At 43.3% G+C, this 22,859-nt stretch overlaps 1 protein-coding gene across 12 annotated transcripts in view; it reads right to left on the reverse strand.

The window, feature by feature from the left end:
• DCAF6 (DDB1 and CUL4 associated factor 6) overlaps positions 1 to 22,859 on the reverse strand; it is a 173,021-nt gene that overhangs the window by 39,193 nt on the left and 110,969 nt on the right. For all 12 annotated transcript variants that reach the window (XM_050957258.1, XM_050957247.1, XM_050957326.1 and 9 more), the window contains 2 exons: positions 18,176 to 18,287; positions 364 to 479 (listed from right to left, as the gene is read on the reverse strand). In XM_050957258.1, coding sequence (XP_050813215.1) covers positions 364 to 479; positions 18,176 to 18,287 — 228 coding nt within the window. The remainder of the gene's footprint in view (positions 1 to 363; positions 480 to 18,175; positions 18,288 to 22,859) is intronic.

The following is a 22,859-nucleotide window of genomic DNA, read 5'->3' on the forward strand; positions in this document are numbered from 1 at the left end:
TCTACCCCACCAATGTTCTTTAATTCTGGCCTGCGAGAAACTTCTCCTCAAGGTGACAGTAGAAACTATTCACTGTTCTCCCATAACACAAAGAAATAAAGGACCAGACGTTCAGAATTAAGGAATATACATAGCTACATGCCTCTTCAGTTGACAACTGGAATTAGTTTTGTAAAATAAATAATTTGTTGCCTTCCTGAGGTGTTATCCATTTTGACTTCTTGGAAATAAATGACAAAAATAATGTTCTATTAAGGTTACTTTCTGCCCTCATTTCTGTATGTGTGCGACTCCCACTGAGTTCAACCGTAGCCATGAATAGAACTGGGATCTTACCATTACAGGAATAACTACGTATCTTACTTGTTTCTTCATTTTCTGGTGTTGTCTGTTCTGAGCTGCGTGTTCTTAGAGCTTCCTCCTGGCCTTCAGGTTTGCAGTGACTTCCACTCCCTCTAGAACTTGAAGTTGTGCTGCTCCTAACAACAAAGCACATGTAAAATGGTTCAGTAATAAGACAAAGACACAAGAAGATTCCATTTTAAATCAAAGGGACAACCACAAAGTACAACATCCCTACAACATATTACTGTAAGTAATTACAAAACCAATAATACAGGTAAAGTCAGATGTTTGGAGCCAAATTTTCAGAAGTAGCTTCTAAAGTGTGGCCCTCATTTTATAAAGGTGGAATTCTTAAAGGCTTGATTAAGCAAAATATATGACTACATCTAATCTTACTTTTTGGTTGTTGTGTCCATTGCCTTGAATTACCTTTTACAAATCTTTTTCATCACTAGATCATGTAATAAACTACAACAAAGTTATTAAAGTAGTAAAACATCAAATCCGTACTAAATGAGATTTTGAGAAATTCCATGCAGATGTGTGTCATAATTTCACAAGAATTTATTTGGTCCATGGATTTGCACCATGGATTTGATGAATAAAGCATATAGCATATCAAGACAGGAACTAAAGCCTTGACATGCAGCTGTAGTAAGAAAAGGAAGAGACATGAACTAAGGTGTGTACATGAATAATTATCACATATTGTCTATGTTACCTTAAACCTCTCTTTTTATGTTGTAATAACCCCTACATGTTCTAACCTAGACAGTAAACTTTCCAGAGCAAGGACCAGGCTTCTGCTGTGTTCTGTAAAATGCATATATAACTTCTGGTCATGACACAAATAATAAACTACTACACGGACTAAAGTGGTCACCTTTAAAATATCAGAATTTAACGTAAGTTACTATTAAATGGTATTTGAGGTCTGTTGGCAAATGTTTTTTCTTTTTAAATGGGGAAAATGGTTCCTTCTCAATTAACATACAGAACATCCTCCATGTCTTGAAAAACCTTTAAAATCGTTTTACAGACGTGCCCCGACTTACGCAATTGTTCCGTTCCAGAAAGCTGTGCGTAACTCGAATTTTGCTAAGTCAGAAACGTATACCCGTATGTTATGCAAAAATTTCCATAACTCAAAAATCCTATTTCTGGCTTATGGAACTTTTTCCATAAGTGCGAATTTGCGTAAGTCGGGTCTTGGGTAACCCAGGGACTGTCTGTACCCTTATGAAACAAAGTTCTTTTCCTGCTGAAGTCTCATGTTTTAACTTACTCTGCTCCTCTTCTTGCTCTCAACTTACAACAACTACAACAATAAAGCAATGAAAAACTTTCTGAGCACCATCTCTATGAAAGTGGAGGAGAATATTCAATCTTGCACCTTTTCTTTGTTTGTTGCTGGATTGAGAAAACTCACTCTTGTGGATAAGGAAGGAAACGGAGATGGGCAGAATGATTATAAGTGGGGCTTTCAGGTCTATGAGGTGAGGCAGCTAGTGTCTTACACCATTTGTTGTGCTTTCAACCATTTCTGGGCACATGCAAATCCTTGCTAGCCCTGAGAACATTCTCCTGCCTTGGGAATTTTGCAGATCAGTTCAAATTGCATTAGGAATGAGCCATAGCTACTATGGAAGTGCTTGAATTGTGCTCATCTTATCTGGATGGTAATTGTGGAACTTCTGTTGCTTTGCCCATTGCCTTAAGATCCTAATATACAACCTCTGGAACATGAATTACTTGTCCCAAGAAAGGACTAGAGACGCAAGGACTTTAACACTTACCATCCTGGAAAACTTACATATGGTTGAGCGAGTTCAAGGTAAAGACTAGCTTTAGCAAACACCCTCGAACTACTGCAGCTTCTTTTCTGCTGGTCTCCTGTTGAGTTGATCTGAGGTGATTAGGAAATAATGTGGAGCCGCAAATAATCCTGGTTTTCTTGGTACCTCCATTTTCTGTTCTTTGTTGTCTTCCATAGTACGTATTGGCAGAGTAAGGCACAACTATGCATAAATTAGATTGTGGAGAGACCTCACACACTGAAAGCAGCATCTAGCACACAACCATGGCTAAACTAAAGAGCCATTTATGTAACCTGGTGGTGGGAACGGCAGCCAGCCAATAAAGAAAGCAAGACCGAACAAGTGAATCTCTAAGAAACTGGTCAGAAACATGATAAAGTTCAGGCTCATCGCTAGAAAAGAGATAAGACAACAAATAAGAAAAGAGGATAGAAAATAAGGAAAAATGTTCCATCGGAGACCAGGAGATTTCTCCTACTTCTTCCAGCAACCTCTCAGAGACATAAGCTTTCTCTGAACTTCTCCCTATTGGCATGTCTCAGACAGACATTCCCTCACTGGCAGCTCTAATTCTGGGGCCATATGTGGTAGGAAAACCCTAGTAAAGGAGTGGTGAGTAGGCTTTTTCCCTGACAAACCAAGAGTTTTACTCCTGTACAACCAAAACAGCTACATGAACACAAGATTGAGTCCACTCTGCCTCATCCATCAACAAGTGTCAGCTAAAGCAAACCACTACAGGTGATTATGTAAGAGAAAAAAAACATGTGGATTTGCAGATGTCAAATGGAGTTTGTGATGATGATTGCAAAAAAGAATTTAACCTCTAAACTGAGCGAAACTGATATGAACCCACTGAGGAAAAAACAAATACAAATTCTTTTATGTAATTTTCAGAATAACTTTTCTGTCTAATTGAAGTTTGAAGCTGATTTTTGTGCTTTTGCCAGTTTAAAATCAGACTTTTAATGTTATTGATTGGTACAGCACCCAAAACTGGGGGTAAATTAGTAATGTAATTTTAGCACATTCAATACTACCAGTCAATAAAGGTAACAAAAAAAATTATTAAGAAAACCCCCACAACAATGAGGAGTCCAGTGGCACCTTAAAGACTAACAGATTTATTTGGGCATTCATCTTTAAGGTGCCACTGGACTCCTCGTTGTTTTTTTTGTGGATACAGACTAACATAGCTACCCCTCTGATACATTAAAAATGTATGAATGTTCTGCACCTCTCACCGAATATGCCTGTCCTAAAACATTCAACAATAACCATTGCAAAAACTGTAAGTATTTGGTTAGTTACAGCCACCAGAAGATAGTCAGTCTTGCAACAATCTGAAGTGTGCAAGATTTGGATTCTGACAGCCTATTTACGATCTTCTATCATACCCATCATAAGAGTGTCTAAGGCCCAGAGACCGATGTGGGTAGATTCAGAGAAGTCAATGGGACTCCATGCAAATACAAAGATCAGGGCTTAAGACCTGGATTTTTAAAGGTTATTCAGGCATTGCTGCACTCAGTACTGTAACACCTAACTAATTTAACAGCCTAAACCTCATTTTCAAATGGGATTTAGGCACTTAGGAGTCAAAATCCCATTGAAAGTACTTAAGAAAACAAGTTTCAAACTGTTACAGGATACAATGTGTTTTATTTTTAGAACTGTAGTGTTTGTTAAAAGTTAATTTTTTTTCTCATTTTAAGTGTATGAGAGCAGAGAGTCATTGTATTTGGTATGATTACTCTACATATTAAACAATTTCAGAAAATTAAACCTGCCTCTTGGTAGCAGGGACAGAAGAGAATGAGCTATCACTGTTGTTCTTACTCTTGGGAGATGTTCAGCTACTATGGTGATGGATATCGGTATAAAACAGGGCAGACCAAGGCTATTTAGATAGATTATCCGGCAGGATCAGTTTTCATTTTAAATGAATACACAAAAAAATTACATTAGTTTTCAAACATTAGCATCTTAACTATTTCAAAAAGCATTAAGAACTAATACACGTAGGACATATAATAGAATAATTGCCTTATACATTTCACCTAAAAATATGAAGGCTTTTTTAAGTTTTAGGAGCACAGAATCCAGTCATTTAATATTACATATGTTTAGTAGATTAAGAAAAATATAGTGGAAGAGTATCAGGGGAGTAGCCGTGTTAGTCTGGATCTGTAAAAGCAGCAAAGAGTCCTGTGGCACCTTATAGACTAACAGACGTATTGGAGCATGAGCTTTCGTGGGTGAATACCCACTTCATCGGATGCATCCGACATAGTGGAAGAGAATTTGTCTGCATCCAGAATTAATTCTGGATTGCAACATGGCCATCTACATAGTAGTGAAATATAGTATTCAGTTTGTGAAACCACTCATGCGGTTTCATCTCTGGAAAAAGAGAGTTTTATGACAGATTTCAACCAAGAAACAAGAGACATACTAGCTGTGGGTTTGTTTATTTGTTCTGGTGGGAAGGGGTGGCTAATGTGGGGTTTTCGGTTTAAGGAAACTTCCATCAAGATACTTTACGTTGCAGATTTTAAAAAAAGACGACAAACAAAAACTACTCCTGGGTTACATACCAGTAACCAGAAGTCTCCCATTGTGTAAACTCCTCCATTATCATCATTTGTATTGTGGAGGCCCCTACCTATGGTCCCCTCTCATAGACCAGGGCCCTCCTGTGGCAGTCACTGTATAAACACAGACAGCCCCTGTCCAAAAGAGTTTACTACCATAAGTGTAATTTTAAAGAGCTAAACTCTATGAATTTTCCATAAGAACCACCTTGCTAGACTTCAGCACTGTAAGGGTATGTCTACACTACGAAATTAGGTTGATTTTATAGAAGTCAATTTTTAGAAATTGCTTTTATACCATCAATTGCGTATGTCCACACTAAATGCATTAAGTTGGCGGAGTGAGTCCTCACTACCGTGGCTAGCATTGACTTACGGAGCAGTGCACTGTGGGTAGCTATCCCACAGTTCCCGTAGTTTCCACTGTCCAAATAGGAAATGAAATTCATAAGTTCCCGGGGCTTTTCCTGTGCACCTGGCTAGTGCATCGGAGTATAAAGTGCTGTCCAGAGTGGTCACAATAGAGCACTCTGGGATAGCTCCTGGAGACCAATACCATCGATTTGCATCCGCACTACTCCAAATTCGACCCAGCAAGGTCGATTTTAGCACTACTCTCTTACTCGGGGAGGAGTATAGAGGTTGATTTTAAGAGTCCTTTAGGTCAACAGAACGGAGTTGGTTGTGTGGACACAGTCATTTTTAAATCAACCTAATGCGGCTAAATTTGACCTAACCCCGTAGTGTAGACCAGGCCTTAGTTTCACATTTACTTTGCCTCTGAACATGCACCATCAAATTGCCAGTCGTCAACTAGCACTGCACCTCACCATATAAGCCCTCTGTCCTTCCTGCACAATATAATACGTAAGTGGAAGTGAATCCATGGAAAATAGTGATTGAAACTGTGCGTTAACTGATCAAGTTTTCTTCAACTTATTACAGTTTCCCACTCTTACCAGACTGGCCATGTCTACACTACAAACTTTGGTCAATACAAATTACATTGACATAAAGCTGTCACAGTTATGATGTCGCTTGTGTGCATGTATACTTGGCTCCTTGTGTTGGTGCTATACATGCTCACCGGGAGTGCTTGTGTCGGTGCACAGTGCAGTGCACCATAGGTAGGTATCCCAGTGCACAACCTGCCATTGTCCACCACTCTGTTTTTTGGGAAGTTTTCACAATGCATGGTGGGGCAAAACTGAGTCGCACAGGGCTGCCTGTGAACAAGGGATCAATTTCCCACCATACATCTGCCTTCATCCCATAATGTCATCTATATCACATAATTTTCGTGCCTTCTTAAGAATCCCACGAACTTGCATGACCCTCCTCGCTGTCTGCCATCTCTGACAGAAGCATGGAGCCGTCACAGCTCTGCACCACCGTCATAAGCACTGCAAGCATAGGAAGCACTATCCTGTTATTTGCAGAGCCATAAGAAAAACTGAATGAGCAGGGAACATGACTTTCTTGGAGGACAGATTTTGAGGGACTTAGTGAGAACCAATTCCAGGCTGTTGATGGCATTCATGGTGGTGGAATGCTGCTCCTGGGCCCAAGGAACAAGCACTGACTGGTGGGATCACATCATAAAGCAGGCGTAGGATGATGAACAGCAACTGCAGAACTTTCCAATGCACAGGTCTACATTCCTGGATCTCTGTGCCAAGCTTGCCCCAGCCCTCCAGCACAGAGACATCAAAATGAGAGCTGCACTGACCATGGACAGGCAAGTGGCAATAGCACTGTGGAAGCTTGCAGTGCCAAATTGCTACCAGTCAGTGGGAAATAATTTTGGAGTTGGAAAATCCATTTTGAGGGCCATTGTCATGCAAGTGTGCAGGGCTATTAATCATCTCCTGCTACACAGTACTATGATTCTCAGCAATGTGCAGGACATAGTGTATGTATTTTCAGCAAAAGAGTTTCCAAACTGCAGTGGAGCAACAGACAGCAGAAATATTCCTATTTTGGCACCAGACCACATAGCCACAGAGTATATCAACAGAAATGGCTACTTTTCTATGGTGATGCAAGTATTGGTGAATCAGTAGAGACACTTCACTGACATAAATGGTAGCTAGTCAGGGATGGTGTGGGGTGCTCACATCTTTAAGAACACAGGATTGTTCAGAAAGCTACGAGTAGGGACAGTTAGTTTTTCCTGACTAACGAATTGCTATTGATGATGTTGAAATGCCAATAGTGATCCTGGGGGACCCAGCCTACCCCTTGCTCTCCTGGCACATTAACCCATACCCCAGCCACCTCAACAGCACCAAGATGTAATAACCTTAGTCCCAGATTTGGACCTTAGCGTCCAAAATATGGGGGTTAGCATGAAGACCTCCAAGCTTAGTTACCAGCTTGGACCTGGTACCTGCTGCCACCACCCAAAAAATTAGAGTGTTTTGGGGCACTCTGGTCCCTCTGAAAAACCTTCCCTGGGGACCCCAAGACCCAAATCCCTTGAGTCTCACAACAAAGGGAAATAATCCTTTTTCCCTTCCCCCCTCCAGGTGCTCCTGGAGAGATACACAGACACAAGCTCTGTGAATCCAAACAGAGTGAATCTCCCTCTCTGTTCCCAATCCTGGAAACAAAAGTACTTTCCTCTTCACCCAGAGGGAATGCAAAATCAGGCTAGCCACTTCAACACACACAGATCTCCCTCCCACCAATTCCCTGGTGAGTACAGACTCAATTTCCCTGAAGTAAAGAAAAACTCCAACCGGTCTTAAAAGAAAGCTTTATATAAAAAGAAAGAAAAATAAGTACAAATGTTCTCTCTGTATTAAGATGATACACACAGGGTCAATTGCTTAAAAGAATATTGAATAAACAGCCTTATTCAAAAAGAATACAAATCAAAGCACTCCAGCACTTATATTCATGCAAATACCATAGAAAAGAAACCATATAACTTACTATCTGATCTCTTTGTCCTTATACTTGGAAACAGAAGACTAGAAAATAGAACTACTTCTCCAAAGCTCAGAGAAAGCAGGCAGGCAGACAAAAGAAAAAAAACAAAGACACAGACACTCAATTCCCTCCACCCAAAGTTGAAAAAATCCGGTTTCCTGATTGGTCCTCTGGTCAGGTGCTTCAGGTGAAAGAGACATTAACCCTTAGCTATCTGTTTATGACACGCCCCCCAAATTGCAGACAGTGGGGAAGCTCACTGGCGGCGATTTCCTTCTAGAACTTGAAAATAAACAGATTAATACAACACATACACCTTTACATATACTCCTAAGTATATAACTAACAGACTTCTACATTTTAAGAACACTTTTTAACTACTGAATTCTGGGAAACTCTCACGGGAGAGTGCATCAGCTACTTTGTTAGAAGCTCCTGTGATGTGTTGAATTTCAAAATCAAAATCTTGGAGAGCTAAACTCCAACGAAGAAGTTTCTTGTTGTTCCCCTTGGCAGTATGAAGCCACTTTAGTGCAGCATGGTCAGTTTGTAGTTGGAACCGCCGTCCCCAAACATATGGGCGTAGCTTTTCCAGGGCGTACACAATGGCATAGCATTCCTTTTCACTGACTGACCAGTGACTTTCCCTCTCAGACAGTTTCTTGCTGAGAAACACGACAGGATGGAAGTTGTGATCTGTTGCTTCCTGCATGAGCACTGCTCCTATACCACGCTCAGATGCATCTGTGGTTACTAGGAATGGCTTGTCAAAATCCGGGGCCCTGAGCACAGGGTCAGACATGAGCGTTGCCTTAAGTTGGGTAAAGGCCTTTTGACACTCATCAGTCCACTTAACTGCATTTGGCTGGGTCTTTTTGGTCAGGTCGGTCAGTGGGGCAGCGATTTGGCTGTAGTGTGGTACAAATCGCCTGTAGTATCCGGCCAAGCCTAAGAAGGATTGGACCTGTTTCTTTGACCTTGGGACAGGCCACTTTTGGATAGCATCCACCTTGGCCTGTAGGGGGTTTATGGTTCCTCGACCCACCTGGTGCCCCAGGTAAGTCACTCTGTTTTGGCCTATTTGACACTTTTTGGCCTTAACAGTTAGTCCTGCCTGCCTGATGCGCTCAAAGACCTTTTCCAGGTGTAGTAGGTGTTCGGGCCAGGAGTCAGAAAAAATGGCCACATCATCGAGGTAGGCAACTGCAAATTCTCCCAGTCCAGCTAGTAGACCATCTACCAGCCTTTGGAAGGTGGCGGGTGCATTTCGAAGGCCGAAAGGAAGGACATTGAATTCATACACCCCCGCATGGGTGACGAATGCTGACCTCTCCTTGGCAGGTTCATCTAGCGGTACTTGCCAGTACCCCTTGGTTAAGTCTATTGTAGAGATGAACTGGGCACGTCCCAACTTCTCCAATAGCTCATCGGTACGTGGCATTGGATAGTTGTCCGGACGAGTTACAGCATTTAGCTTACGGTAGTCCACGCAAAAGCGTATTTCCCCATCTGGTTTGGGTACCAGAACCACTGGAGATGCCCATGCACTGGTAGATGGGCGGATTATACCCATTTGTAGCATGTTCTGGATCTCCCGTTCTATAGCAGCTTGGGCATGAGGAGACACTCGGTAGGGTGGGGTTCTGATTGGGTGAGCATTACCTGTATCAATGGAGTGGTATGCCCGTTCAGTCCGTCCTGGGGTGGCTGAGAACAATGGGGCGAAGCTAGTGCACAGCTCCTTGATTTGTTGCCGCTGCAGACGTTCCAGGGTGGTTGAGAGGTTCACCTCTTCCACGCCACCGTCTTTTTTCCCGTCGTAGTAGACACCGTTAGGCCACTCAGCATCATCTCCCTGGACTGTAAACTGACAAACCTGTAAGTCTCTGGAATAGAAAGGCTTGAGAGAATTAACATGGTACACTTTAGGCTTTAGTGAGGAATTGGGAAATGCTATGAGGTAGTTTACAGCTCCCAGGCGCTCTTGGACCGTGAAGGGCCCTTCCCATGATGCTTCCATCTTATGGGCCTGTTGCGCCTTCAAGACCATAACCTGGTCTCCTACCTTGAAGGACCGATCTCTGGCATGTCTGTCATACCAGGCCTTTTGCTCTTCTTGAGCATCCTTTAGGTTCTCTTTAGCAAGGGCTAAAGAGTGTCGGAGGGTGCTTTGTAGGTTGCTTACAAAGTCCAGAATGTTAGTTCCTGGAGAAGGCGTAAACCCCTCCCATTGCTGCTTCACCAACTGTAATGGCCCCTTAACCTCGTGACCATACACAAGTTCAAATGGTGAAAACCCTAAACTGGGATGTGGTACAGCCCTGTAGGCAAACAGCAACTGCTGCAACACTAGGTCCCAATTATTGGAGAATTCGTTGATGAATTTTCGTATCATGGCCCCCAAAGTTCCATTGAACCTTTCCACCAGGCCATTGGTTTGATGGTGGTACGGGGTGGCAACCAAGTGATTCACCCCATGAGTTTCCCACAGTTTTTCCATGGTCCCTGCCAGGAAATTAGACCCTGAATCTGTAAGGATGTCAGAGGGCCAACCTACCCTGGCAAAGATGTCTGTTAGGGCCAGGCACACAGTGTTAGCCCTGGTGTTGCCTAGAGCGACTGCTTCTGGCCATCGGGTAGCAAAGTCCACTAAAGTCAGTACGTACTGCTTTCCTCTGGGCGTCTTTTTTGGGAAAGGGCCCAGAATATCCACAGCTACTCGCTGAAATGGGACCTCAATTATGGGGAGTGGCTGGAGAGGGGCCTTGACCTGGTCTTGAGGCTTACCCACTCTTTGGCATACCTCACAAGACCGGACATACTTGGCAACGTCCTTGCCCATCCCCTCCCAGTGGAAGGACTTCCCCAACCGGTCCTTGGTTCGGTTCACCCCAGCATGGCCACTGGGATGATCATGGGCTAAGCTTAAGAGCTTCCCCCGGTACTTAGTTGGAACCACCAACTGTTTTTGCGGCTGCCATTCTTCCCGGTGTCCACCAGAAAGAATTTCCTTGTATAAAAGTCCTTGGTCTATAACAAACCGGGATCGATTAGAAGAGCTGAGAGGCGGTGGGGTGCTCCGTGCCGCCGCCCAAGCTTTCTGAAGGCTGTCATCCGCTTCCTGCTCAGTCTGGAACTGTTCCCTTGAGGCTGGGGTCACCAGTTCTTCCTTAGACTGTGGACTTGGGCTTGGTCCCTCTGGAAGCGATGTAGGTGATGGGGTTGTTTCCGTTGCTGGTGTACCGCTCTCCGCTGGTGCACCTGAGGGTATTTCAGGCTCTGGCTGAGCCTTTTGGGTATGGCTGTCTTTTGCTTCTGCCAGTTCTGGCTCGCTGGCGCCCTCTGGCGTTGAGTTTGAAGATGGGGTTGCACTTGCTGGTGCTGGTTGCTGTTCCAGTTCCGGGCCTGGGACTGGAGGTGCTGTGGCTGTTTCAGTGGTTGGCATGGAATCCGGTTCCACTACCTCTGTCTGGGTCTCTGGTAACACAGACGGGGCCTCTGTGGACGGCTCAGGAACAGGAATGGGTCTGGAAGCTTGCCTGGTTTGGCTACGTGTAACCATTCCCACTCTCTTGGCCCGCCTCACCTGGTTGGCCAAGTCTTCCCCCAGTAGCATGGGGATAGGATAATTGTCATAGACTGCAAAAGTCCACATTCCTGACCAGCCTTTGTACTGGACAGGCAGTTGAGCTGTAGGCAAGTCTACAGCTTGTGACATGAAGGGGTAAATTGTAACTTTGGCCTTTGGGTTGATGAATTTGGGGTCAACGAAGGATTGGTGGATAGCTGACACTTGTGCCCCCGTGTCTCTCCACGCAGTAACCTTCTTTCCGCCCACTCTCAAATTTTCCCTTCGCTCCAAGGGTATTTGAGAGGCATCCGGGCCTGGGGATCTTTGGTGTGATGGTGGTGTAATGAATTGCACTCGCATGGTGTTCTTGGGACACTTGGCCTTGATATGTCCCAGTTCATTACACTTAAAGCATCTTCCATCTGATGGGTCACTGGGCCGAGGTGAGTTACTGGAGACTGGTGAGGTTGAAGGGTAGGGTATCTGTGGCTTTACTTGGGTGGTATGTGGGGTCTTTGGCTGTCCTCGGTGGTAGGGTTTATGGTCTGTGTGCCCCCTGGGGTAATCGTTCCCCTTGACAGTAGCTTTTTTGCTTTCTGCCAGTTCCATCCATTTGGCTCCAATCTCCCCCGCCTCAGCGATATTCTTGGGGTGTCCATCTTGTATGTACCGTGTGATGTCTTCAGGAACACCATCCAAGAACTGCTCCATTTGTATGAGGAGGTTCAGTTCTTCCAAGGTTTGAATGTTGTTTCCTGTTAGCCAGGCCTCATAGTTTTTTGCAATGTAGTAGGCGTGTTTGGGAAATGACTCCTCTGGTTTCCACTTTTGGTTTCTGAAACGCCGACGGGCATGATCTGGGGTTATCCCCATCCTGTATCTGGCCTTGGTTAGAAAAAGTTTATAGTCATTCATTTGGTGCTTAGGCATTTCAGCTGCCACCTCTGCTAAAGGTCCACTGAGCTGTGACCTCAATTCTACCATGTACTGGTCTTCGGGAATGCTGTACCCAAGACAGGCTCTTTCAAAATTTTCCAAGAAGGCCTCGGTGTCATCACCTGCCTTGTAGGTGGGAAATTTCCTGGGCTGTGGAGCAATATTTGGCGCCGGGTTGTTAGGGTTGGCTGGCACAGGCAGCCCAGCTTTTGCCAACTCCAGTTCATGTTTTCTCTGTTTTTCCTTCTCTTCATTCTCTTTTTGTTGTTTTTCCATTTCTCGGCGGTGGGCCACCTCTTCTTCTTCTAGTTTTCTTTTGTGTGCTGCCTCTTGGGCTGCCTGTTCTCTTTGGAAGGCTGCCTGTTCTCTTTGGTAGGCTGCCTCTTTGATCTGTTCTTCTCTTTCTTTCATCTCCATCTCTTTTTGTTTTATTTCCAGTTGTCGCCTGTGTTGAGCTTCTTTGATTTGTTCTTCGGCGTCAATTTTTGCCTTAGAAGTCATGGTTCCTGTTTTCTTGTGTTGGAGTGCCCTCCGGTGTTTATCTTCTGAACTGCAGGTTCTGTTGCCTCCTGGAGTCTGCCTAGCAACAGTGCTTTTTTCCTTTTCTCTCTCTAGCTAATGTTCAATGAAGGGAAACCAGAAAAACCACTTTATTTGCATGCCTATAAGTGCTGGTACTTGCCCCCTAATGGGAGGGCTATTGCATGACAAAAGACCCTTAACAGGTTCTTAATGGCTTCTCGCTTAACATGCAAGCCACAAACTGCCAGAGAGAGCAGAAAAAAAATTTCTCTCTGGTTCCCTTTTAAAACCAAACTGTTTCTCTCTGCTAAAAAGCCCTTAGCAGAGAAAAGAAAAATATAATATTTCTACTGGCTTCTGGGTTCGGTCTATCTCCCACCGCTGCCACCATGTAATAACCTTAGTCCCAGATTTGGACCTTAGCGTCCAAAATATGGGGGTTAGCATGAAGACCTCCAAGCTTAGTTACCAGCTTGGACCTGGTACCTGCTGCCACCACCCAAAAAATTAGAGTGTTTTGGGGCACTCTGGTCCCTCTGAAAAACCTTCCCTGGGGACCCCAAGACCCAAATCCCTTGAGTCTCACAACAAAGGGAAATAATCCTTTTTCCCTTCCCCCCTCCAGGTGCTCCTGGAGAGATACACAGACACAAGCTCTGTGAATCCAAACAGAGTGAATCTCCCTCTCTGTTCCCAATCCTGGAAACAAAAGTACTTTCCTCTTCACCCAGAGGGAATGCAAAATCAGGCTAGCCACTTCAACACACACAGATCTCCCTCCCACCAATTCCCTGGTGAGTACAGACTCAATTTCCCTGAAGTAAAGAAAAACTCCAACCGGTCTTAAAAGAAAGCTTTATATAAAAAGAAAGAAAAATAAGTACAAATGTTCTCTCTGTATTAAGATGATACACACAGGGTCAATTGCTTAAAAGAATATTGAATAAACAGCCTTATTCAAAAAGAATACAAATCAAAGCACTCCAGCACTTATATTCATGCAAATACCATAGAAAAGAAACCATATAACTTACTATCTGATCTCTTTGTCCTTATACTTGGAAACAGAAGACTAGAAAATAGAACTACTTCTCCAAAGCTCAGAGAAAGCAGGCAGGCAGACAAAAGAAAAAAAACAAAGACACAGACACTCAATTCCCTCCACCCAAAGTTGAAAAAATCCGGTTTCCTGATTGGTCCTCTGGTCAGGTGCTTCAGGTGAAAGAGACATTAACCCTTAGCTATCTGTTTATGACACAAGACAAGATTCAACTACTGGTTCAGCAGATACAGAATGACAGTTAAATGAGCTTTTGGTAGGGACACTGGCGTTGTTTACTCACAAGACTGGATCAGAGTGAAAAAAGAACCCCAATAATTATATCTGCCTCGTGTATCCTGCATAGTATCTGTGAAGCAAATGTGGAAAAGTTGCCACGGGACTAGAAACAGAGGTGGAGAGGCTGTCTGCTGAGTTTGAACCACCAGACACAAAAAAGCTCAACATGTAGCTATATGGCTCAGGGAGGCTTTGAAAGAGCACTTTAACAGTAAGCCCTTGTAACGTCTTGTGACATACCGTACTCTACCTGTCTATGCTGAATTGGGGCTTGTTAGGAATTGTGTGTTGCTTGATGTATGTCTATGAATATAACTCTTTCAATGCAACTATTAAATGTTGCAGTGCTTGCTGCACATCTATGATTATTACACCATGTTTGTCATTGATCCTATGAGTTGTGTCACACCGTACAGTAGCTAGTAGGTGGGTGCTTTCAGAACTACTAGGCACTCTGCAACATATGTTGTGAACGAGTAAACAGGAATGATTTTCCAAATAATACAATTTTATTCAGTATCAAAATCAGTCGGGGGGGAAGGAGTCTGCAATTTAAAAGCAAATACACAAAATACTTAATATATTAATGAAACAGAACTTAACAAGGGGAAAAAACATTCATGTCTATTTTGCCTACACATACATCAACAGTGGCTTTCACAAGTCAGCACATGTGAAGCTTGCTGTATCCTTAATGTCACCTAGCATGAAGAGGTAGGGGTAGAAATGCAGGTCCTGATGCCATGTGGCAGAAAGTGTAAGGAGCTGCTGAAATGGAGTTCTCCATGGACTGCAAAGGGAGGCGAACCCATGATTGTTGAATGTGCAGACTGTGGTGTTGGGACAATTTTTATAGTGGGGGTGCTGAAAGCCATTGGAAACCACTTCAAGTCACGGGGTGCTGCTGCACCCTCAGCACCACTAGTTCCAGCACCCCTGCCTGCAGCATCTGTGTTTGTCAACGGAGAAGCCTCCTTATGTCCCGATGCATCTCCCTCTCTTTTTTTCCTGCTGGGATTCTCGCTTCTCTACTCTTCCCTTCTCCAAGCTGCCAGCTGTATTCACCTTCAAGGCCCTTTGCTCACGGTCTGATCAACACTGGTTACAGGATCTCATTGAACATGGAATTCCAAGTTCTCTTCTTTCATCTTATCTGGCTCAGGCATTCCACGGATCTGCAGAACGAACCCCTATCTGCCACATCTGTAGCTGCAGATAAAACACACAGTGGTACCATTATCAATACAATCACAAGAGAAAGCGAAAGTTAAGATTCAAAATGCCCTTCTCTTGCTCCTCTAAAGTTTTACACAAGACGCGCTTGTTGACACTTCAATAAGGGGTGGTTATTTTATCAGATATCTTATTTCTGAAGGTAACAAAGGCAGAGAAAGCACAGTTGCTGCTGGGGGCCCATATATTGTTAGCCTATGTACTGCAGTGGTGCCTGTTAAAGGTATTGCTGACTGGTGTGGGGGAAAGCAGGGTCGGCTTTATCAAGTGCAGGGCCCAATTCGTACTCACCCGGCGGCGCTCCGGGTCTTCGGCGACACTTCGGCAGCAGGTCCTTCACTCACTCCGGGTCTTCTGTGGCACTCAAGGACCCGCTGCCAAAATGCCGCAGAAGACCTGCAGCAAGTGAAGGATCCACCGCCGAAGACCCCCGGAGCACTGCTGAGTAAGTAAAAATTAAAATGGTGCTGGCACGGGGCCCTCTTAGGTGCGGGGCCTGATTCGGGAGAATCGGGCGAATCAGCCTAAAGCCGGCCCTGTGGGAAAGCATCCTACCATCGAAGAAGAAATAAGTGGGCCATCCCTAGAAACCTTCAGGAGAGGATTGCAGAGTACCCCCATGGAAGTCTAATCAAGATCTCTCAGGATTAAAGGGACATTCCTATGTACATAAATAAACTGGTCCGCCTGGGCCCCCTTGCCTAACTCTTTAGGGGAATTAAAAGCAGATAACAACACTATTTATCTTCATAGTACCACTACCTATTCTAGTACTAGTAAATTAATGAAAAGTTGATAGCTGTGTCCTGTTAAGTTGGGGGCGCCATCACTGTAATGGGAAATAAATTTACACGCTTACCCAAAGATCCTTTCCCTGCATCAGGCTCTCCAATGCTTGACTGCCGGGACTGACTGGATTGCAGTAGAGTATCAAACAGGTACTGGCTCGTGGCATAGCTAGACCTCCCAGCCACGCGTCCCCCATCCTCCTCTTCCTTCTTCTTCTCCTTGCGGGTCACACTAAGGGCCTGTGACTTGGCTCCTCAGAGGTATTCACACTGGTATGCAGGGTGGATAAGGGGGTTTCCACCAAGTATGACATGCAGTTCTTTGTGAAAGCGGTAGGTTTGCGGCTCAGCATCAGATTGTCTGTTGGCCTCTCTGGCTTTCTGATATTCCATCTGCAGTTCCTTTGCTTTCACGCAACACTTTTGTTGATCCCTTTCATACCCATTCTCCTGCATCCTCCATGCAACCTACTCAGATGTCAACATTTCTACAGCTGGTCTGTAGCTGTGCTTGTAAAGTCTCTTCTTCTCACAGGCCAAGGAGATGCAATATTTCCTGCCTACTCCAAGCAGGAGTACTTCTGGACTGCGTAGACAGCATGGCCCACGGCACACAACAACAGAGAGCTGGAAAAGGCATTTAAAAAATATGCAGGGTTTTAAAGGAGCATGGGGCCTTCCAGTCTTCTGTAACCCTGAACAGTGGAGTTCACAATTGTAACCAAAACAGACAGTGTTGGGCATTGTGGGACAGCTGCTGGAGGACTATTAGGGTAGACATAAGTAAAAGTGTCTACACCTACACTGCATTGACCTTAGTACATCGAACATGGCTCAACACCACTCAAGGAGGTAGTGTTACTGTGCCGCTGTAATGGGGCACTTACATCAGTGGCAGACAAATTTAAGCATAGACACATGCATCACTAGGTCAATGCAAGATGGCTTACGACGACCTATCTTCGTAGTGTAGACCGGTCCGGAGAAGGAGTGTCCCCTTCAAGGACAGGACGTAAGGAATAAATATCTAAAAAGTATCAACATAAAGAAAACATCTAAACAATTATTGCTTGCTCAAACTGCATGTCCAGACAAACATGCACTTTATAGATGTCTGAGAACTTCAATTTGTAGTTAAGATTTCAAGAGTGTAGCTGTGAGCATGATATTCAGATTAAAAGAAAAGTAAACAAAAAGTTTTAAAGACTGTTAAAGAGAAGATGTATTTCCTTTTATACCGTTTTGCAGACCCATGTACAATGGAAATACTTCTTTCTGGGTCCATGGGGCCTAAGAAGTGATCATGTGGAGCCTCTCTCCCATGGTTTCATACTACCCTTCAATTTCCTTCAATTGCCCTTCAATTTAGTTGAGGTTCCAACATTTTCAAGCTATGTTTGGATTTCTCTGTGCCAACAAGGGAACACAGAACCTGGTGCAGTTCTCGCTCCACAAATTTGAAATAGTTCTTTCAAAATCCATGTAGACTCAACGGATGTGTATTTCAAGAGTACTTGGTACAATATTTTTTTCTGAATTATTTTAAGGTTTGGATCAAAATTACAGAAGATGATCTATACAATGAACTATTGCTACTTTTCTTTTTTTTTTTTTAATTAAAAAATTCACAACACATTTCTGTAATTGTGTCTGCTCTGAAACCTTCTTTAGCTAGAAGAATTAAAATCCATAGCATTCTAACATGGATGTACTGTTACAAAGTGAAGTTTGCTGAGCTGTATTTATAAAAAAAATTCTCAACAACTTAAAAAGTTAATGGTGAAAGCCACTTTTTCCTGTTCTTTACATATGCTTTGCTATATATTTAAAGATTGAGGTCAGAAAGATGAATTTTGCCCACTTTTAAAATAATTTTGCCTGCGATGACTGAATGCAAATAGAACACAGAAAATAGTTTATTCTTAGTCAGACAGTCACTAGCTCGGTAAAATACTATTACAAAACTATGAAACAGCAGGAAACAATACATATAAAGTGGTACATATAATTGAAAGAATAAAATCATTTTAGGTAAACAAATGCGAATACAATGGAAAATTGTGCTTATTAACAGCTAAAAAAAAAGAACTTCTTACCACTCATCCGTGAAGTCCAATTTTATCGTGCTTGTAGTAGTTCCTTCTGTACTGTAGTGCAAACTTAAAACTGGTTCACCTGTTCCAGTTCGCGGACTCTGCTTTTCACTGTCTGTAAACAAGGGTTGATAATATTTGAAGGCGTGTCAGTAATTTATGTAAAACTGTTAACTAATGGAAACACCTTCAGAAGTGAATTAAGATAACCAAAAAATTCTCTCTAATACAATCTGTTTTAAAGCCAGACACAGACCAAACTAAAAGTTAAATGCTTTAGTGTGATCACACTGAATTTATACTTTGCAAAGCTTAGGGACTAGCCTAAAGATATAACAATTTGTATTTAAAACAATGAAGAGGGCATATGTGGTCCTTAGATTCAGCCATAAGATGCCTTCTGATTTACATGGGAGCCATACACAGAATCATAGAAATATAGAGCTGGATGCCGAGATATCACCAAGTCCAGCCCCCTGTGCTGAGACAGGACACCAAGTAAACCTAGACTATCCCTAACAGATGTTTGTCCAACCTGTTCCTAAAAACGTCCAGTGATGGAGACTCCACAACCTCCCTTGGAGGCCTAATTCAGAGTCCAACTATCCTTATGGTTAGAAAGTTTCCCCTAATATTTAACCTACACCACTCTTGCTGCAAATTAAGCCCATTACTTCTTGTCCATACCTCAGAGTACATGGAGACCACTTGATCGGTATCTTCATTATAAAAGCCCTTTAACATACTTAAAGACTTATCAGGTACCACCTCAGTTTTCTTTTCTCAAGACTAAACATGCCCAGTTTTTTCCCTCCACAAATCTAGGTCAGGTTTTCTAAAGATTTTATAACTTTTGTTGCTCTCTTCAGCTCTCTCAGTTTGTCCACGTCTTTCCTAAAGTGTGACACTCAGAATTAGACACAGTACTTCAGCTGAGGCATCACCAGTACTGAGCAGAGTGGTATAATTAGCATCCATGTCTTACATATGACACTCCTGTTAATATACCCAGAATGATATCAGCCTTTTTGGCAACTGTATCACATTGACGACTCACTCAATCTGTGATCCATTATGACCACCCAGGTCCTTTTCAGCAGTACTACCACCTACCCAGTTATTCCCCATTTTCTAGTTTTGCATTTGATTCTTCCTTCCTAATTGAAGTACTTTGCACTTGGGTTCATAGAATATAATTTTACTGATTTCAGACCAATTCTCCAATCTGTCAAGGTCATTTTGAATTCTAATCCTGTTCTCCAAACTGCTTGCATGTGCTCCATTATCCAAATCATTAATGAAAATATTGAATAGTACCAGACCCAGGACTGAACCTCTGGCTCCCAACTAGATATGTCCTCCCAGTTTGAGGGTGAAACACTGACAATTCTGAGTACTGTCTTTCAACCAACTGTGCACCCACTGCACAGAAATTCCATCTAGACCAGTGCTTCTCAAAGTTGGGCCGCCGCTTGTTCAGGGAAAGCCCCTTGCAGTCTGGGCCAGTTTGTTTACCTGCCGTGTCCACAGCCAATGGGGACTGCGGGAAGCGGCGGCGGTGGCCAAGGGATGTGCTGGCTGCTCTTCTCACAGCCCCCACTGGCCTGGAGGGGCAAACCGTGGCCAGTGTGAGCCACGATCGGCTGATGCGGCAGGTAAACAAACTGGCCCAGACCACCGGGGTCTTTCCCTGAACAAGCAGCAGACCAGCTTTGAGAAGCACTGATCTAGACCATATTTCTCTAGTTTGCTCATGAGAATGTCATGTAGGATTGTGTCAAAAGCCTTATTAAAATAAAAACATTACGTTTACTGATTTCTCCCATTCACTAGATCAGTAACTTTGCATGTTTGTTATTCCTTATAACCCTATCATCCTCTAGGAGTTTACAAAACAATTTTTTAATAATTTGTTCCAATAGCTTTCCAGGTTTTAAAGTTAGGCTGACTGATCAATAATTCCCCAGGTCTTCTTTGTTCCCCTTTTTAAAGATAACTACAAATTTTTGCCCTTCTCCAGTTCTCTGAGACCTCACCCATGTCCATGAGTTTCCAAAGATAACTGCTAACAGATCCAAAATTGCTGCAGCTAGTTCCCTAAACAACCTTGGATGAATTTCATGAGGCTCCGCCGACTTGAACACATCTAACTTATCTAAATATTCTTTAATATTCTGTCCCCATTTTGGCTTGCGTTCCTTCCCCTGTGATTTGGTCCTTTGTGAGCACGACTTTGGATAGTTACCATCCAACTATTATACTGAGGTTTGGAGTTTGTTGTATGGGAAAGTGGACTGTCATTTCATTCAGTGCTACATTTTGAAAGTGCTCCTCTTCCCCCCCCTCATCACCTAAAGTTATCCTAGTTTGAATGTTCTTTATGCTGAAACTCTAAGAACGTGAACTGACAATAAAATTTACTTCAGCAGTACTACTGAATACCGGGTGCACAGAGTTAAGAGATCACAAAGAGTCTGTGCAATGGGCTCTATGGTAACAGCACTGCTCTACGGCATCCTTCCCTGAAGGAAGGTTCATAGCCAGTAGGCCCATCTACATCATGGACCTCCTGTCTACAAACAAACACCACTTAAGAGTGTGCAGTAGCCAATTCCTGCTAATAAAGGTTATGGGCAGTAACATCAAATATACATTTATTACACAGGTGCTCCTTGTTCTGAACCTAGATTAATGGGAGAATTCTTGACTTCCACACCCCACGTCACCTATGTGAAGCCCACTTACTCCAGCCTCATATGAATTAGGAGAATGTTAGTCACCCTTTGATGTTAATATATTAATTTATTAGTTGTTGAACATCAATGTACAGTCTTCCCTTTGCTGTCATTGGGAGTTCCACTCCTCCCCCCCCCAAAAAAAAACAACACAACACAATTTTCCTCACAAACCAGCTTCTTATACTCGATCCTGCTGTGAAGCCATCACCCTACATCTGTAGCACCATGACTTTTCTTCCACAATTTCAAATAATGAGCAAATTCTGACCATTAAAGTCATTGACCTTTCTCTACATAACAACAGGGTCAAATTTTACTCATGCTTTGTCACTGCAGAATCAAATAGAACGAAAGAGAGGTTGCTCACCATGTGCAGTTAAGTCTAGTTCTTTGAGCTGAATGTCCTTATGGGTGCTCCACTTCAGGTGCATGTGTTTCCCATGCACCTTTGACTGGACATTTTCATTAGCAGTGGTAGTTCAGCCCATGCATGCCGTTTGCTCACTCTGACCGTCTTTGCTAGACAGTATTGGAACCTTCCCAGAACCATGTTTACTCTGAAAACGGTGGGATTTTCCTGCCTCACTGGTACCAGAGGAGCCTTTTGCGCCTCTATCGTACCAAGCCTCAAGGCTATTGACCTGGTCAGAGAGTGAGGTCTTTTTGAAGAGGGTGCCTTAAGAAGCAAATTAGAGCTCCTCTTCTTAGAATCTTTAGAGGAGGTATTTGAAGCCTTCCCCTATCTAGAAGGGTGTTGCACTGAGGTCGAATGACCACTAGAGACTGTGGCGACTGATGTAAAGCGGGGGTTCTCCTGACCTGGCTCTGAAGTGGGAGGAAAGGAGCACTCCTACATTAACAGTCGAAGCTTGATTTTGCAGTTCTTCTGTCCCCTGATTTGAGGGCTCAACAGAAATTATACTTTTGTGAGACATGCAATTCACCCAGGCAGTGAACATACATACAGCGTCCGTCACTGACCAGGATAGCCTCTCTGCATATGAGCCAATACTTAAACCCCAGTGACTCAGACATGTCCCTCACAGGGAGGATTTCCCAAGAAGAAATTAAACAATCTTTCAATAACCAGTAATTATCTGCTAATATTGATAGTCCATCACTGACTAGGATGATATTGTCACATTTTTCATCTATGGCTAAGCATTTCACTCTGATGCACAGTCAGCCAAAATAAGGGCATGGGAAGTCCATATCTATGATGTTTGATGATGCAGCTCTGTGATGTATTTCACATGCAGCCTGGAGACTATTTTGTCTATCTGCTCAAACCTGTTACATGCTGATCTTGTCAGAGACCCCAAATGAGTCCAGTTCTGAGCCATTTGCTTGAGTTCTTTGACATGGATGCCAGCCTACTGGAGACTGCTCGTCAGGTTATCTTTGAAGCACTTATGCGGACAATGCTTCTTTCTTTTGCCCTGCCTTAGCTCCTTATACAAGATCTGTTTTGGGAGACAGTGGTCTTCCATTCTGATGACATGTCTGGTTCACCTAAGTTGTGCTCTCAGTAGCATTTCCTCAATGCTGGTTGTGTTTGCTCTCTCAAGGACCTTGATATTGGTCAATCTGTCCTGCCAGCAAATGTTCATAATTGAGCAGAGTGAGCACATGTGAAATTGCTCAAGATGTTTCATATGCCATCTATAGAGAATCCATGTCTCAGATCCATACAAGAGAGATATTAGGACCACTGTATCAACAATGACCTGAAGGTTGCTATGTCTATGGTCCACCAAGGTGCAGTCATCTGCAAAAAATGCCTTGATGAGAAGTATCTCCAGCGTCTTGGTCTTAGCATCAAGTCTTTGAAGGTCAAAGAGGGAGCCATCCAGTTAGTAGCAGATATAAATCCCCCAACCCAAGTCCCTCATGGCATGGCTGAGGACACAGGCAAAGAACAAGTTGAACAGCACTGGAGCAAGTATGCA

This window comes from Gopherus flavomarginatus, chromosome 1 (genome assembly GCF_025201925.1).
Source record: "Gopherus flavomarginatus isolate rGopFla2 chromosome 1, rGopFla2.mat.asm, whole genome shotgun sequence".
Lineage (NCBI taxonomy): Eukaryota > Metazoa > Chordata > Testudines > Testudinidae > Gopherus > Gopherus flavomarginatus.